This window comes from Falco peregrinus, chromosome 3 (genome assembly GCF_023634155.1).
Source record: "Falco peregrinus isolate bFalPer1 chromosome 3, bFalPer1.pri, whole genome shotgun sequence".
Classification (NCBI taxonomy): domain Eukaryota; kingdom Metazoa; phylum Chordata; class Aves; order Falconiformes; family Falconidae; genus Falco; species Falco peregrinus.
In genome coordinates this window covers 108575076-108593813 of record NC_073723.1, presented here as the reverse complement: position 1 = coordinate 108593813, position 18738 = coordinate 108575076, and the positions used below count along the sequence as shown (strand labels likewise).

At 46.3% G+C, this 18738-nt stretch overlaps 1 protein-coding gene across 1 annotated transcript; it reads left to right on the top strand.

The window, feature by feature from the left end:
* The first annotated feature begins 1202 nt into the window (after positions 1-1202).
* Positions 1203-17757, top strand: MMP23B (matrix metallopeptidase 23B). Its single transcript, XM_005237953.4, has 8 exons — positions 1203-3993; positions 7770-7915; positions 10779-10918; positions 12156-12323; positions 14318-14482; positions 15221-15331; positions 16300-16426; positions 17125-17757. Exons 1-8 carry the CDS (start codon positions 3823-3825, stop codon positions 17297-17299), a joined length of 1203 nt encoding a protein of 400 aa, XP_005238010.1. The 5' UTR covers positions 1203-3822; the 3' UTR covers positions 17300-17757.
* Positions 17758-18738: the final 981 nt, after the last annotated feature.

The window sequence follows — 18738 nt, the reverse complement described above, 5'->3', positions numbered from 1 at the left end:
GCAGAGAGCTCAGCGTATGCCTCTCGGAGTGTTCCTTTAGAAAATCCCAGCTCCCTACAAAGGATACCCAGGTCCTGGTCACTGCTGCTGATGGCTTGAAGACAAAGCAAAGCCAGTTCTGTACCCTGCCTTCCTTTCCTGCTCCACGTGACACCATATGGATTCCCTCAAAGTGTAATGTGTTCCATTGCTTTTAGACACTCTGTAGAAACCAAAGCCAGGAATGTTTTTCTGTCCAAATATAGTCAGGATGACAGTTCTTGCCCATAGTCCAAACCAAATATCTGCACTTGAGAACCCGGGACCTCTAAAATTCATCGGAACTCTGAAGTCACAGCAGTGGTTCCCTGCGCTCCTATAAAAGCAGTCCTTTCGGGGGCTCAGGCTGCCTGCTAAAGCATTGAGAATATTTTCGGCTGTTGGAACTCCAGGCTAACTTCTTGCCCTTGGCACGGGGCAACACTGGCTCCCAGAAGGGAGTCTGGGGGGTTGTCTGAAGCATCTGTAAGAGGTTTATGTTCTGACAAGTGCTGCAGATTTGAGGCCACTGATGGCTGCATCTGAGAGTCCTTTAAGCACAAGAATCTCTTGGGAAAGCCACGATATTCTTAACCCAGGGTAGAGAACAGGGATGAAATGTCAACAGATGTGCACTCTGGTCCTAATAACCCTTAAAAAAAGAAGAGTTGTGCTTAGAAAATTAACAACCACAGTACTAATGAGCTAAGTATAAACATGACATTTCACTTTTTATCAGCAGCAATGCTGAGGATTCTGCCCAGAGCTTGTGCACCAAATAATCTAGATGCACAGTGACTTTATCAGAAGCGTTGTTAGTGTGCACAGCATTAAGTTTGTGTGTCTCCCTTCACACTGCAAGTTGCATCTGTAAGTTCTGAATACCTCAGCATAACAGCTTTCCTCATCTGCCTCTCATTGCCATAATAACTGAGGTTTGTCTTGGCCTTACTGTTGAGCTGGTTTCTGAGCAAATGTTTGGCTTAAATTTAAAGTTTTGAAAGCATTCTGCAGCCGGTGGTTTGGTGCAGTTGGATGCACAGGCACTGAATTTTTATGTGGATGGGCACAGTACATTCCTAGCATATGGGGGGGTGGGGGGTGGGGCAATGAACAACGTGCTTTCCAAGAAACCCTGCTCTCACTTCTGATCCATCAAGGTCTAACCTGCTTGCTACCTTGCCAGGGAAGCGGGATCCTAAGTGTCGTAGAGGTCAGGAATCTTCTCTGCAGCTCAAGATTCCCCATTCACCCACCACACGTGGTGCAAGAAGTTAAACAGGTAGTGCACAGTGTGGTCTCTTTCCCCATTCAGAATACTTGACACTTCTACTTGAATAACTTGTGGAAAGGGGTTGGGTGTGCTAACCTTTAGCAGCTGCGTGAATAAGTATTCAGAAACAATGAGGTTCTCAAGAATGTGCTTTTACTAAAGCTCTAGATACTAAATTTGGGGAGAAGGGTGGGTCTGAGCTGAGTTGTGTTTTACAAAAACTTCCACGTTCTTTACACTGGGACAAAGGAAATGTCTTGGTTCCCTCCGGCTGCGTGGTTGTGTGAGTTCTTAATCTGTGCTTTAAAACTCAGGTCCATGTAGTCATCTTCAGAAACAGTAAGGCACTAACTGGGTGCTTGGAAGATTTCAGGTTCCTGCTCTGCAAGATTCCAGGCTTGACCTGAGGCAGGTCTTTTCTCCAGCGTGGCACGCTGTGGGCCCTAACCCGTAAGGTCCAGGCAATAGCACTGCCCTGCCTGCGAGACTGATCGGCCACTAAATGCTCTGAGAGACTGAAAGGTGCTCAGATACTCTTGGCAAGAGGACAGGACATACATAACTGCACAAATTAAAATCTTTTTCAGACACCGCTGACTCTTCCTAGCCATACGAAAGGCGGATGCACTTAATGCTGTTACACAGTTCCACAACTAAAACTCAGTGTTCTTCCAGCATGGTGTTTGCTAGCTGTATTTTTCCTTTCAAGCCAGTACTGCTTTACTGGAGAAGAGCTCTTGGCTGAAGTTTTTAAGCCCCATTCCAAGGCAGGTTTTTACTTCAAGAGTCCTTTCTCAATCAGTCTTTCTGCAGATGTGTTCTCATCTACAGACTGACAGAAACTCGTTCCGGGGAACATGAGACGTTGACAAGTTTAGGAGCACGTTGTTACTAGTTTCTCCCTTCATGCTGTGGCCTGCAGCTTAAGTCACAAATGGAGGTGCGTTTGCACTACACTCTGGTGCTCAGAACAAAGCAGGGATGTTCCATTCTGGGATGTTCCGTTCTGCACGCTGTGCTACGGGGGAAGAGGTGTAACAGTCCCTAGAAACTCGCAGCTCACAGCTGAGATGAGCCACTGTCTCGGACTGCTGCGGTTGGCTGCTTTGGTCCACAGGAGTTAACAGCTCTGGTCCTTTGCTTTCTGCTTTCCCTTCCTCCTAGTTCCAGCTTTCCTTTGTAATTCTAGGCATAACTTCCTTCCATATTCCTTCTTATTTTGTCGTTCTCCCGGTATCTGAACAGCTGCTGCACTTTGTCCACTCTCTGCAGAAAGCACGGGGTTTCTCCAGGGGGGAGCTTGGTGAAAATTGAAAAAGAAAATTTTCATGAAATTGTACACAGACTCATTGGTCATATTTATTCTGAGTTGTTTAAAAGCTCCGGGCCAGCTCTAGTCTGAAAATACATGAAACTTATAAAATGTTGCAAGCTTGATTGTGAACTAGGGGGAGAAAAATTAAAGAAATTTTTCATGATTAAAATTGCGAGAATTTTCTGAAACCTTTCAAATGCTTCAGGTACCCCCTTAGGAATGTTTTACACTGGCTGGCAATAGAACTACCCCCTCTCTGCTGTTTGCTTGTGAAACTTGGAGATTGCACCATTCCTTTTCTCTGGTCAGAACTGTTTAGCTAAGGCCACCCCACCTCCAGAGCACCGAGTAGCTTAGTGACCAGACAGAAAATTGCCGCTGTTTCTGAAAATTGCAGAATTTCTGAGTAAGTTTTCTTAAAAGTCCTGAATTGCCTTTGTGTCTGCAGGACCTAACAGCTCCAGACAAACGGACCACTTCTCCAGGTCAGTGGTACCCAAAAGCCACGTGATTCCAACCATGCTTGTCTTTCTCAGCGTGATAACCCCTTACTGGGTCGCTCCCAAGTATAGGAGAAAATCACTGGTCAGTTGCCAAGTTTCATGGAAGAGGGGGTTGTTGTTTACTTTTATCTGAGTTTGTAAACTCCCTGACCAGAATTTCCTAAGCCGAGAAGCCTGCCTGCTTTCTCACAGCATCTCGTTTTTCATTCTGCTCCTGAAGACAGCCCTTGACAAACGACAGCTCTTCTAGCGTTAAGCATCCCTCATGAAACATTCCAAGGGCATGATGCTGGCTTCTGGATTCCTTTTGCTGCCCCCTCCCCCAATTTTTTTCATTACATAAAGCTGACAACTGCAGATTTGTCCTCTTGATTATAGAGTCAGTTAAAGAAAAGAGTTCATGTCCATCCCAGCTTGTTTCACTTTGCTGCTTTTCCTCCGCCAGCCCAACTTTCAGCTGCAGTAACATGATACCACTTGGCAGAGAATCTCTGGCACATTGGAAAGAGGCTTAATGTAAAGTCTACTTTTTTTATTATTATTTTTTTTTTTTAGAGCTTTTTAAAACTCTAGTGGTTCTGCACAACTTTGGCAGGGCTACTCACAAACGCTCCAAATGCAACTGTGAGCAAAAGGATTACCAATGCATTCTGTGAAGAGAATGTCTTAGTGTTATCTGCCACATCTCTCTCTAAAAAGTATTACAGAACGACATGGACCAAATAGAACAGCTTTCTGCAAACAGAAGGAAGAGCTGCCTCTCAGTTGACAAGAAAAAGAGCAATGCTTGCAGAACCCTTGTGGGATTTTTATGCATATTCCCTGTGGTGGCTTTTCTGGCTGTTGTGGGAGATCCAGCTGGAGCTGCAGTTCAGAAAAGTCAGGTAGGAGAAAGGATCCAATTCACAAATGCTTGAAAGAGGAGTGGGGATATCAAATGTACATGCATGTGTATTCTTTTTAGAAGACGGATGCATACAGGAAGCAACCTAAACAATATATAAATAACAGTTACGGCAACAAGGTCTGTTTATGGCTGTTTGAGTCCCTTTTTGCAAAGGACTCTAAAAAGTAATTAGGCATCCAAGATGAATCAGATCATTAGGGTTATGTGGGCAGCTTGCAAACAACCAAACAGTGAATGCACAGATTTGGGTGGTTTTCCCTGAGAGCTTTGGCTATGCCGAGTACCTCTGCTTTCCCAGCCTAGTGTGATGTGGCATGCATGTATTCTGATCTCTGTAGCAGCTGAGCTTTCCTAGGAACTCCAGAGGCAGGGCTCACAGTGTAAGATCTAACCTGGGAGTTAACACTGGACCTACAGAAACTATTAGGTGATAATTAACTCTCAAGGTCCATCCATTAGCAAGATACACTGGGACAGACTGATGTTCAAGGGGAACTGTAGCAAGGCTCTGGCACTCAGTAGCTGGTTTTAATTTTTGCTTTTGGCTTAATTTTAGTTTTTAATTTTATAAAAAACCCCAAAACAATCTTCTCCAAGCGCTTGCATCCTCTCCTGCTGTTTGTGTTTATGAAGATTCTGGCAATACCCCCCCTTGTTTGCATCACATGCTCAGGGCTCTTGGTAATTGGTACTAAGTCACAGAGTAATGTTTCTGTTTAGCTTAGGAGAGGGGGGCTGCGAGCGAGGGGAACGAACTGTGCTCGCTACAACTCAGTGGAGTAAATTAATGGAGGTCCAACTGCAGAGAGTGAATAACGTCGAGCAGGGATGTTGGCCAGTGTCTGCCTTTATATATGTTGGTGCCTATTGCAGTAGTTGAGAGAGAGCGCATTGAAATTTTTTGAATATTTGAGCCCTCAACCACAGTCAGATGGGTTTCCTCCTGGGGATGGCTGGCTGCTCCTCCAGTTCTGAGTATTCCCATAGTCTTGGTTCTTTGGCCTCCAGACAGAACCTTTGATCCAGATTATACCGTGAAGTTTTTAGCTAGGTCATCCCATTTCTGTCAGAATCCTCCATATGAGCTATAGCGTATGTGTGGTACCCCACCCATCCCCAATTCATTTTGCAACACATTCTTAATTAAAAGCATCCTGTTGCACCAGTAGTAGGTAGAACAAAGACTAGAGTAGAACAGAGACTGAGCAGAATGTTTGAGCAAGAGAACTCAGCCTTCTGCACCTTTCTTGAGCTAGTGGCTGGGTCAGATACAGGTTGCAGTGATTGTTGCTGGGCCTGAGTCACCCTTGCTTTGTTCTGCATTTTAAGGATAAACTCACTAAGGACACCTCTTCCCCCCACCCCCTTGCACTTAAGCCTTAGACTTTTAAGCTCAATGGCTGTAGGAAGGACAGTAATTTTAATCCCTTGGGGCTGCAGGGGTTTTCCTTGCAGAAGGAGAAGCCAGCAGGCTGTTTCTGACTATCTAATTTTCCTCTGTTCATACCCAGGGGGCTTTAAGAGCCTTAGGATTTCACCCTGTGCTGGTGTAATTTAGTAGCCCAGTGGCAGAGGGGACAGAATGGGCAGTGGCTGATACTCAGCCTATGCAGCTTCCAGCTCGGTGTGTTATCATCAGCTGGAAATGGCACCAGCTGGGCTGTGAATTATAGAGGCTGGAAAGCAAACACACCACCTGCTCTGCTGGCTTTGCTAAAGAGCAGGAGCAGCTGTCACAAAGACAGACAGCTACTGAAGAGTGTTAATACCTTACCACATCCCATCAGAAGTTATCAGGTCTCCTGAGTTGGAGCCCGTAAACTAACTGAGAATTCACGGTGCTAGCAATCCTGGGCTATTTCTGACTGATGCCAGAAAGAATGTGTAATCAGCCCCAATACCGGCAAGGGTTCGCAGAGTAAACAACAAAGGCAGAAAGGATTTGCCTAATTCTTCTTGAAAGAATTGCAAGAAAGAAAGGATCTTATTATCCTGTAATTTATGAGCTAATCTGCTCCAGGCTTCTCTTAGAGCTCCAACAGATCACTGATAGACAGGCTAGCTGATCCTCCACCTCATCTGTGGTGCTGAGAGGATGCAAAATTTTCCTTTTGTATCGAGGGAAGATGGCATTCTCAGAGTAAAATCAGAGGTAAAAGCCACTGGGGGTGAAGGAGAGGGAAAACAGCCAGTGTACTCGCATCACAGTGCCTCGGTGAAGAAGGGGCTAAGCCTTGAGCAGAGCGAGCCAAAAAGTATGGGTTCCTCAGCCAGATCCCTTAATGCAGCAAACAAACTGACAGAGATTAGAAGGGAAAGGTGATCCTGTGTGTTCTTTCAAGAGCAAATTGGCATCTGAAGGCTCCCAGAAATGCACTCAAATACTCTGCCAAAAGCTCGCTGCTTAGAAGGCAAGGTACTAAGTAGTTAACATCTCTCTGTCTCATAGGCGATGCTCTGTGGCCCTTGCATTCCTTGCATTCAAAGACTGCTGGTTTCAAGTTGGGAGCCAGACCCGCAGCTGAGCTGGAAAAAGCCTAAATGACTGTCCTGCTAGGAAGGAAAGATCCTGAGATGAGAACAAGATAGAAGCTAGTGTGGCTCGCAGGCATGAGCAAGGGAGACCGGTGTCCCGTTAGAATAGAGCCCCTTGGATGTTACCAGCCGTGACAAGCTGGAGTCACCGAGAGGTGCTGGTGATTCGGGCAGTATCTGGCAGCTGTAGCTTGGGGCTTCTTGCCTTGCCCTGGGCTTGCTGTGAGAGCAGGGATATGCCGTTTTGACTCTCAGAGCCTCAGCTCTTTCGTGGGTAAAAATGAAGAGAGCTCTTGCTTTCTGTAGAGCGTGCTGTGAGGCTGAGCAAACCCCTACTGTGCAGCTTTTCTGACATTGTCACTGTATACATCACTTAGTAAGTGTTTTGTTGCCCTGGAGCGATGACGACCCAGAGATACTCAGTGTCTTAGTCCTGGGAGGCAGGGCAGGTACACTTCCAGAGAACTGTGTCAGGTCCCCTTCTTTTACCTCCACTACTCAGGACTAAAAGGCTTTTATAGTTTGAGTTAGACGTGTCACGAAATTTGATGTCTTTTACTGTACGATGTACTGGAGCATACTCCAGGGTTTCCAGGGCTCTTATTTACTTTGAAGGCATTTCAGGTCCACAATGCAGCTTTATAAAGAGCTCTCTGCACAAAGGGTTGCCTGTTCTACTCATTTGTCCAGTATTTAATTTCTTCTGTGGCGAGGCTGGAGAGCAATAGCAAAAGTGGAAAGGAAATGAAAACTTTCCAGGAAGAGCTGCAGCACTTGCTGTAGCCAGAAACCGACCGAGGCCTCATTCCTGCTCCATCTGTGCCGCACTCCAGGAGAAGAGCGGAGTGGCTGCAGTGCCCTATTCTGGAGTTACGCAGCAGCGCAAGGGAGCCTACAGCACTGGTCCTCTGTGATCTGGTGTCGAGGGGTGCTGCTCCCTTCCTTTCCTTGTGTGTCTGATCTAAGACATGCCCCGAGAACCCCTTACCACGTATCTCCTCTTTTGCTGGCTTGGTTTCATTCAGCCCACTGGGAACAGGGATGTTTTGCAAAGCACTGGCCAGCTGATGCACTAGTCTTGTCTCCTGGACACCCGTAAAGGAGGAGCAGTTGTGCTCCCCAGCCTCCACATGCCCCACAAAATGGTAGTTTTTTTTTTACGCTGTTCAGTCCTGCAAACTCTCCCATCTCTTTCAACCTCCTGTTTTGTCTTTTAAGGAAGATGCCACATCGCCCGGTCTTCGTGGAGTGAGAGTGTCTGCTTTGCACAGTCCAGCTTTCCCACCTCAGCCTCCAGCACGGAGAAAACGATACACGATCACACCAGGGCACTTGAAATGGGACCACTTCAACTTGACTTACAAGTACGGACTCGGCGTTAGCCCTAAGAGCATTTTCTAAGTGTCACTGGGGTCTGAGTTTTTCCTGCCATGGGTATAGATATTAACCCGATGAATATTGCTAATCCATTTGCTAGTGAATGGGCAGCTGCTAAAGCCACTCTGAAGTAGGAAGTATTTCTCCAAATGCTACACCTCTTGCCAGCTGTGGATTGTGTGAAGCATCGTCACTGCGCTAGAAGCTGCGCACATACGGCTGCGTGCTGAGGCTGCTTACAGTGAAACTAACTGTTCAGGGGCGGATTCAGGCTTCAGAGAGGGGTAGGCTTTCCAAAACTAGGGACTTCTCTCAGAAGGTAGAGAATTGAATACTGACTCTGTCACGCTGGTAATTTTAAGATTTCTGTATGAACCTAAATTATCGCTGAGGGCAGCTGCTGTTGAAAGGTTCTGTGATTTCAGGACAGAGCCCTGTTAGTGCTGAGTGGTTTTAGGAATCTCTTTTCCACTGGTGTTTTCAGGAAAGGATGCCAACTCTTAGGTTACTAACAAATAAACAATAAAAAGCCCTTGGTAATTGTAGGGTGAGCGAATATGAACCCTGATATTTTCAGACATTTCTGCCAAGGCCAAGTGGCTGTCCAGATTACCCATTTCCAGCTGGGTTTGCCACTGCTGGGAATCATTCCAGCAGTACCATCCTGGTACTGGTCTGGTTGGGATACGATGGAGCTATGTAAATGTGCAGTGCTGGTGCTACTTCCATCAAGTGGGCTGTTCGGAGCCAAAGCTGATGGGGCTCCTATGGATTTTGATACTGAACTGTTCCTCAGTGCCGTCTGGCTGTACCGCTGTGGCTGGCATAAGGCAGTGACGGTCCCGTTCGCTGTTCAGCCTTGGGGCACCTCACTTCCTTGCTTTACTGGTGGCTGAACAGCCCCTGAAACTGCCCAGCACGATGGGTTGTGCTGGTGGCATCCTGAAAAGGTGTTTTTTCTCTCTGGGGAAATATTAATGGCGTTGCTGAACGTTTTTCAGGCGAGCTAACAGGAGTTCAGACAGAACGAGGTTCAGGGAATCCCCTTGGAAACGGTTCTGTAAGCTGAGCACAGCTGGGTAGATCAGACTGTGGCAGGAAAAAACCTCAGACTAGCAGGAGTCCTGGAGGTTTGGTCGCAGAAGGGGCTGTTGTCCACTCCTGGCTGGGGTCTGCACCCTCCTGGGGATGCAGCAGCCAAACCAGTTTTTTTCTTTCAATGTCTTGGGTGATAACAAAGGTCCTTTTCATGTGGCCGCTAAGTCCAGCCATTCCTGACTTGAAAGTTCCGAGCAAGCCCCAGACCTGACCTCTCAAGAGAGCGGCACTCGCTGTTAAACCGCAGCGGCTTGAGTGGCAGAGGACACCGGGTTTCTGGAAGCCCGTAGAAGTGGCAGCAGCAATGCACGGGGCGGATTGCTTTGGGCCTTGGGCTGAGGGCACTGCTGTGGAGCTGTGAGGGTGCCTCCCACACCGTAGCCCTGGAGAGCTGCCCCAGCTGTGACTGTAAGGGCTGGGAGAGTGTTCTGTCACCCAAGGAAAGCGTTTTGAGCTGTGGTTTGAGTGCATTTGCCCGAGGTGAGGAGTGAGGAGGGCCTGTGGGGTGGCAGAAGGATGGCAGCGGTGGCATCTGGCTGAGAGCTCTCCCCTAACCCCTTTCTTCTCCCTACAAGCAGGAGGAGGAGTTTCTCAAGGTCACCAAATGCAGGCCGGGCAGATAATTTGCAAGGTGTGCCTGATGCTGCGGTTACCGCGATGCTCTAGGTAGCTGATACGCCGTCATTTACACAGAAGTCTCATCCTGTCACTGGCCTTACTTGCTCGATGCGCGGTGGTGGTGGTCAGTGGGCGATGCCGCAGTGCCGATCAGTACGTCTTGGCTTTCTGGTGGACGGCGGGGGTTAGTCCTGCCTGTAAGACAAAGAATGAGTGGGTAGCGTGAACCTGACTCCTCCACACTGAGCAGAGAGCATCTCTCCCTTTACGCTCATCCCCAACAGGCTAAGCCTCCTGATAGTCTTAATTGTCCAGGTTTACCCTCGTTAACAGCCTGGCTTGATACAAAACCTTCTGCTCCCTTTAGGATGTGCTGGGACGGAGGGAGAACATAAACAGCATAGCTAAAAAACAACCAGAAGGGATAGCAGAATATACACAACTTTTCCCAATTGCTACACTTCAGGCAATTTCCTGAATGCAGACCTTCTTTTGGGACAAGGTAAGTTTCTAGGGGCCATCTATATGTTTCCATGGTACAAACAGGGGTTCTGCCATCCTGCACCAGTAGTTTTCTTACTGTTCAGCTGTGTCTATACCTGAGGCCTAAGCAAAAAAACCTCTCTCACGTCTTTCTCCCAAGTGATGAGATTTTTTCAAAGGAAAGAACTTGGTTGACTGTCAAACCTTTGATATTCTTTGGAACTCTCTTTCAAAAAGTCATGCCTGACATGATTCTAATTCAGCGTGTGCACATACGTTGTAGCCTAAGTGTTTTATGTATAGGAGTTACCTGCTGCTGAAACGCAGGTGTTTCCTCTTCTAGCAACACTGCACAACAGATGGGAGATTTGAGGATAAAAATAGTTTTCCAAGAGAACCTTGTCGAAAATGATGTGCTTGAGGAGGGACAAAAGCTGTAGTCTGGAACATGTGATTGTGAAGAGTATCAGCAATATATTAGTCCCCGTGGGGGTTTTATTAAATGCTCTTAATATCCAGTTGAAGCCACTCCTGTTCTGAACCTGCTGGAGTGACTAGAAATGCCTGATTGCCTGATGCAGCCCTGAGAGCCTTCAGCTGACGTTCGAGAAGGGAAGAGCATTTTCCTGAAGTTGTTCTGTGTCCCCACAGAATCCTGTCCTTCCCAAGAAACCTCATAAACGCCAGGGACACGCGCAAGGGGCTAGCGGCTGCGTTCCGAATGTGGAGTGAAGTGTCACCGTTCAGCTTCAGAGAAGTGCCACGCCACGTGGCTAGTGACCTGAAAATCGGTAAGAGTGCCTGGGCTCCTGCGCTGACGGGACACTGTTGTGTATGGTGACTCCACGAGGGACTTGTTTCGGTGTTTGGAGGCAGGGGATAGTCCTCCTTTGCTGTGTGCACTCAGCAGAACCTCCTGGGTAAGGGCTGGGGCATCGCCTGCCTGTAGTCAGGTAGAGAAACTACTTTTTTGTTACGCTAAGAAAATGCTCTATCCTAATGACGGCTTTCTATGAATCTTTCAGTCAGGAAGCTTTAGGTATTTGACAAAAAGTAACCCTCTGGTTAAAAAAAAAGCCACTGGGACAGGATGATCTCTGTTCCACAGATGGGAAAACTGAACACTGAAAGGTGAAATGACATCTCGGAGGTCACACAAAGCCAAAGGGCAGGTGATGGATTCCAGCTTTTCATCGTTTTAGGCTCCCTTTTGTTGATCATGTTGAAGCACCATCTTTTCTCTGCCCTCTCTCTCCTCCCCATCCTTCTGGCCCTGCATTGCGACACAGTATTTATTTCCCAAGTTTCTCAGGCCTAGGAAAATCTTAGTGCTGCAGCATTATCTGCTTGGTCTTAACCCCAGATGTACATTCTTCCTGGGATTTATGGTCTGTGTGAAATAGTTATTTCCTGTGCAGATGGCAGCAATGTTGAGGTAACCAGCAGATTTACCATTGTTTTGCAACATGCTCTTCACTCTCACATTGCATGATGCTACTCAGAAGCGCATGATCTGCTGTCCCAGGGGCCTGTCCTGCTCCAAGTGGCCCAGGGTGGATGCAGGGCGCTCTGTGACACTGTCATCATGCTAGCAAACAGATAGCAAGCAGCTATGTCACCAAGGCTATGTGTTTATTTACATTTAAAATGGGACGTTTACATCCTGGGGTTATCATCTCACTGTCCAACTTCTCTCCAGAAAAATAATAATACATATTTCCATGTGATGTTGCAAAAAGAGCTCAGCATTCCTTTCTGAAAATGAGTATAGACTCATTTCTGCCCTCTGGAAACAGCTCTAAATCCAGGGTCACCACAGGGCTGAGCAGTTTGTGTCACGCAGCCATCAGTCCTGACAATTGCTTTGCATTTATTTTTTTAATTTTTTTTTTCTTTTGTGGCTCTGTAGGCTGGAAAACATGTGGGAGACCATCAGAGATTTTAGTAGTAAACCACAAGTTGACAGCTGTCTGTGTCCTGGCTGGGCTTCCCCTGCTGGAGGCACTACATCTGCTGCTTTCTCCACAGGCTTCTACTCTATCAACCACACGGACTGCCTGGAGTCCCTCATTCACCACTGCTTCGATGGAACCACGGGGGAGCTTGCCCACGCTTTCTTCCCACCCAACGGGGAAATCCACTTTGATGACCATGAGTATTGGATCTTGGGGAACACCCGGTTTAGCTGGAAAAAAGGTAACACGCGTCTCGGGGAGCACCTAATTTATGCCTGTAGGATTTAGAGTTTTCATTCTTGTTCAGGGATTTACCTGGTCTGGGAAAGAGACAACAAACGGGTGTGATCGTCGCTGGTTTTGGCGATTGGTCTGGCTGTCGTGTGACTGAATGGCTATAAGGGACCATGTCACGTGGCAGTGCTGTTTCTTTCTGAATCATTCAGTGGATGTAATAGTTCAGCTTTATACTCCGTAATTCCAGCTGGCTTCTGCCCGGGTAGGTGCATCTGGGAAGGGCCATGTTGTATTACTTCCACGTGATGGAAGTAATAGGGAAGTAAAATGGAAGTAAACAGCACGGATTTTAGTTTTCCTGCGTCTGTAGTAATTTTTGGGTTTGTGGGCACCTAAAAATGTCAGTGTTACTTACAGCTTGGCGTTTTCTTCTTGATTTTTATTTTTTTTTTTATAAGCAATATCAAAACTAACTTTAAATTAACAGCAGATGGTCCCTGACTAACTAGCAAATTCAGTTCACGTTACATGACCTACTCAGTACTTTTCCTGGAAGTAAGATATTCTGCTTCTCACCAAATAAAGAGGAGATGGGATCTGAGGTGACACAGAGGGACTTCTCCTACCCTTGCTTTCCAAAGCACAGCACAGATGAGATCTAGGGGCAGAGACCCAGGAGAGATGGTTTTTAAAGCAAGAATGTCAACACACGTTAAGAAAAGAACTGGTCAGATGGCGTTTTGTAAAATACTCAGCTTTGAAAGGATGCCCTTCTCCATCAAACTACTGAAGTCTGCTAATTATATCAAGCGGCAGCATTTGTCTGGGATAACAGAAATCAGAGAGTTTGGTAACAAACCTGTGCCTTGAAGTTACGGAGTTATCCGGGAACAGTGTATTTTCCCAGCCTGTATTTTCCTGCAAGCAGCCGTTGAAACAAGCATAGACACTTGCAAAACTTGATTCTTAGTGAAGTTTGTAAAAGTTATGGAATCAGCCACAGTCCCGAGTGCCGGTTCTGCTACTGGCTCTCTATTGTGGCAGCGTAACTCCAGTCTTGTATACGGAGCTGCTGGTGCGGTTGTTTTGCTACTGTTGTGCGGAGGTGACCGAGTTGTACGGATCACTTCTGCCTTCGGAAAGCCGGTGCGAGGCTGAGCCGATTCCTGCTTGTCCACAGTGGCTGCTGCTCTTTCCAACGCTGAATTAGTCGCCTTTATTGGCATAAAGAAGGATGGGAACAAAGTAGAACGAAACCATTTTTCTTCTGAGTCATACCAGAGAGATTTAGCAGACGTCTTTAAGAAAACCCCCAAAACACTCCACCCCCTAGGGATCCCTATTTCATGTACTGGTAACCCAAGCACGTCTCCAAGCTGCCCCTCTCAGGTGCTTCCTTCCCATAAGCAGCTGCATTTAACACAGGAATCGTGTGAGATCCTCGTGGCCTGTAATTGCGCAAGGTGTCAAGATAAGGGTCAGTAAATAAAACACCTCTTGTGAGTTACCCTTCAGTTAAACTCCATCTCTGCTGGAAGCAGGCTTCGAGGTGCTGCTGAGGAACTTGAGCTCTAGGCTGTGGGGGATGCAGAGGTCTGTTGGCTCTTTCAGACTGGAACATTCCAGTAGCAATCTCCTTCCCAAACAGCCACTTCCCAGTTACAGCTCAGGGCTCTGGGAACAAAGTGAGCAGAAGGCTGACAAGAGGAAGAAAGCGTTACGCAGGACACTTGCCTTCATTTCCAACAGTGCTCTTTCAGGGCAGCCTTCCTGTGGTGTGGCATCGCTTGCTCTGTGTGCTGCTGTTTGAAACTACAAGCACGTGGAAATAATTGGCTCGTCTATTTGCACCCCAGCAGCTATGGAGCAGGCGAAGCCGGGGCAACCTTTGATAAGACCGTGCTGTCCCAGTGCTAAAATATTTCGTCTGGTTTTAAACCAGGATTAGCTAATGTACTTTACCGCACAATGCCAGCTGGTTTTCCGTTTCTCTTCCAGGCGTCTGGCTTACGGATCTGGTCCACGTAGCAGCTCATGAAATAGGCCATGCCTTGGGACTCATGCACTCCCTGAACCCCAATGCCCTCATGCACATCAACGCCACTTTGACTGGGAAAAAGACCATCTCTCAAGACGAAGTCTGGGGAATCCACAGGCTTTACGGTAAGGAAGGCAGCACCGTGCAAAGATCTGCCTGAAGCGTCAGCTGGATCCCGCGGAGCTTCATGGTGTTTGATCTCATCAGTTGGCAGGACTAGGCTGTAAGCCAGCAGGGATTTTACTCCTTTTTAAGCGATGGCAGATGTGGGAGAAGCTTTCAGAGGGGTGAGTCCGCTCGCAATGCTGCTCTGAGCTGCCCCGGCAGGGACAGGGGCACCGTGTGCCTTCCCACAGGCCCAGCTCAGTGTGCCCCAGCCTGGCAACTGGCTCAGGGCCTTTTCTATTTGTGCATACAAGAATAAAAGGCCAATTTTAGCCATGGAGAGCCCTGACTTGCACTTATACATCAGGTGCGCAGCAGGAAGCTCACGTGCACAGGAAGGCGGAGGGCAAACAGCTGTTGGTTTCTCTTTGGCTGGACTCAGAGGTATTAATACAAAGTGACAAAACTCTCTGTAGATCAAACAGGCTGTGGAAAGATTCTCTCAAGCTCTGACACTTCAACCATTCCCTAGTGCAGGACTGGGAAAGAGCAGCGCTCTCAAATCACTGCTGCTGCTGCAGGGAAGCAGCTCCGTATCCAGCCCACTGCCCTATTTATTGTACTCCTGGTTTAGATTCTTTCCTGTCCCACTTCTATCATTTCCATTGAACAATCTGATGGAGGTGAAATGTCGGTTGGTTTCTCAGAAGGAACAGCCTACCCCAATCCCTCCAATGCCTTGTCACCTTCTGTTTCAGGGTGCAAAGACAGATTATTTATGTGCCCATCGTGGGCACAGAAGGGTTTCTGTGAGAAGCGCAGGAAGCTGATGAAAAAGCACTGTCCATCCACCTGTGACTTCTGCTACGGTATCTGACTTTTCTTCTGCCGTTCTTGGTGGGGTTTGCACGGAGGGAGGAGGTAACGGCTGAGCAGTGTCTGCCAGAGGGAATGCGCAGGATCTTAATTCCGTGCTGGAGGTCCACACAGTGGGTGCAAACGACTCACCCTGTCCAGCTCTGATGAGAAGCACAGCAGAGACGCCCTCTCAAACATTTGAGCCAAGACCAAGGCTTGGAAATAGGAATCAGCTTTTATGTTTAAAAATTTGTGGACTAGAACGTTAAACTGTCCCACTCTTCTCTAGTTTAACTGAACCCATGAGAGGCAGTTTCTGAAAACACAGCTACTCCGTGCGCCTCAGCCTGCTTCCCTTTCGGACCCAGCTGAGGAGGGGAGATGCTGAAGTGTTAAATTCAGAGATGAGGGATGCAGTACAGTTCCTGATGCAGCGATGAGACGTAAACAAGACAAATGACATCTCAAGCACAGCTGGACTTGAGCTGCTCTGCAGAAAAGGAGATGAAGTATGTTAATCACCGTATCTAGTCTCTCAGTCTTACGAGTCCAGAAAAGGGACTAATGCAGGATCAGGACAGTTTCTGCAGCTGTGGCATTAAGCTTCAGATGAATACCTACTGACCCTAAGGCGGCGTACCGTATAACTAGTTCCTCTTAGGTATTTTTTTTACACCAGATTAATTATAAGCCCATATATTCTGGTGGACTGGTCATATATCGAACATACACTTTTCCATATATATGCAACAGGCAAGTGGATTTTATCCACCTCTGTCAGTTCACATGCAACAAAATTGTTATCTTTGCATAATGTTACGTGTCTTAAGAATTGCTCAGTAGGAGGCATTTTGAAATTAATACTTTTAAGGTTCCTTAGGTGCTAACATAATTCTGTGAAAACGTTTTGGCATGACTAAAGCTTGATTGTGAGATAGACTAACTTTTGCTGTTTCTTTCTCTCACCTCGGGGGGATAGAATTCCCATTTCCAACCGTCCCCCCTACTCTGCCTCCGCCAAGGACAAAAACCAAGACTGTTTCTGAAGGCAGGAATGTCACCTTCCGCTGTGGACAGAAGATAATTCATAAAAAAGGCAAAGTTTAGTAAGTGCTCTCTCATTTAATCCCATCCTTTAGGAGACTTGAGAGCTTACCTAACCAAAAAGGATGAGGAAGGATGACAAAACAGCGTAAATAAGAACGCGCTTTATCTTCTTGAGCTCATCACTGTCTCATTTGGCACCCAGAGTAGAAAGAGGGGTGGCTAACAGTGAGAAAGGAGTGTGCAAATACTATTTGTAACTTTGCAAAGCATTTGGTCTGAAAGCAGAACTATTGGGAATGAGCAAGCTGAGTTGAAAAAGGATAAATTCCAGTTCACATCTATGTAGCAAAAGGATAACACTTACCCTCAAATCAAAATCCCCTGGCCCGTATTCTGCAAAAAACTAGTCTTAAATTTCCCCTTTCAATTAACAGTTTGTTAGTGCTTACTAATGTACAAGCATATTATTTCTGGACATATCCAAAATGGAGAGAAATAAGCCCAGGTCCATGAGCTACTTTAGGATGAGAACCCAAATTCCCATCAAGCTCCTCAAAATAATAAAAAGAATTGTCCTGGTGTAACTGCCATCGTCTGCCCAAAATGTGCCATAAAACTGTAACAGACCAAGGTTAAGTCCCGCCTGTGCTGTATGCTCACTCAGCAAAACTTACTAGGAGAAAGAACAACCACTAACACATATTGCATTGTACTAGACATTTTACAGTTTAATTTTTTTTTTTTTTTTTAATGACAGCTGGTATAAAGATAAGGAGCTTCTGGAATACTCATATCCAGGTTACTTATCCTTAAATGAAGATCACATGAGCATCATTGCAAACGCAATTAATGAAGGAACTTACACTTGTATAGTAAAGAAAAAAGAAAGAATCTTGACTACTTATTCCTGGAGAATCAGACTGAAGCACTAACAAGGACCTGGAATGGCCACTTCAATTACTGCTAGTTCTGTTTCAAATTCAAAATGTTTCTTTGGCATTTTATATTTAATCTCCAGTAGTGCAACTGAACTTCTAAACCGGCTGCTTCCACACTTCAGGCAAAAGAGACTCTGAGCCTTGATAACAGAATGCAAAACTTTTCCAAATTAGTTTTAATGATAAAGAATTTATCAAGAATGTGCTGTACAGAGAATTAAAAAAAAAAAAACCCAACTTTTTAGAAAAAGTAAAGTGTCAAAAGATTTTTGCAGTTAAACTATGTGGATCACGGCAGACTGCTGACAACCAAGAACATAACTTCATCAATCAAACGGGTGAACAGCTTGATGGCAGAGGTATTGTGGAAGGAAAATGACCAGTTATACTCTGTAAGTCTTTTGCTATCATTTTTTTTGATCCTGGTGCATAGCAATAGAAGAACTTACAAACATTACTTTCTTCCCCTTGTCAGGAGGAGGATGTAGGGTCACAATACACCCTAATTACTCCATTCCACATTTCAACATGTTCAGTTCAAGTACCCACAGAACATCTTCCCCCCCCCCCAGCTGCTTTCCTGTGGTTTGTATTCATTACTCATGTACCCTTACACCAACAGGCTATTTACCTCCATCAGCAGCTCCCCACAGCTTGCCCTTTAGGTGTCCCACCAATAAGCCTCCCTACTCCTTCAACAGAGACGACATAAACGCCACATCCACCAGGAATGCAGCACAAGCATGGGTAGGCAAAGTTTAGCAAATGTCTACAGCAGTGGCACATTCGTTTGCACAGGTAGGAATGAATCCCTGACAGCTGTTACATTTAGCAAGATCCTTATCCGGTATTAAAGGAGCCTACATTGCTCAGATTAATCCTTTTCCCGTTGTCGTCTTAACCTCTTGAAAGAAGTTTCTTCCTACTTAAAAGCACCAACAGCACGGCAGAGCGTTTCACATGCTGCGGTATAGGGCAGCAGCCAAGGAGGGCATCATTAAAATTCCCCTCTGTTCCAAGACAGTTTCACCACCACAGCTGAAAGTACAGCATAGTATAAAACTTTCAAACACGTCTCTGCATAGCCAGTTAAGTTCAGGATCACAAAAGGCAAGCACGCTACGCACTAACAGAGAATTGAGACAAAAGAAAAGCCCAGCTGCAGTAACCGAACAATGCTGCACTATGCTGGAGAGCCGGTACTTCCCTTCTACAAAAAAAAAAATAAAATACAAAATGGAGTTGCACATCTCATATCAGTATTAAATTTCCATTGCAATCCAGCGTTAGGTTTTCTTTGTTTAGTAAAGCTTCCCCCACTTAGATGCATAATCCTTCCAGTGATCTTCCAGTGATGCCCGTGCTGGCTGCAACGCCAAGGAAGGAAATCATTTTACAGCATGAAACACACACCAGGCGGTTGTGGGTGAATC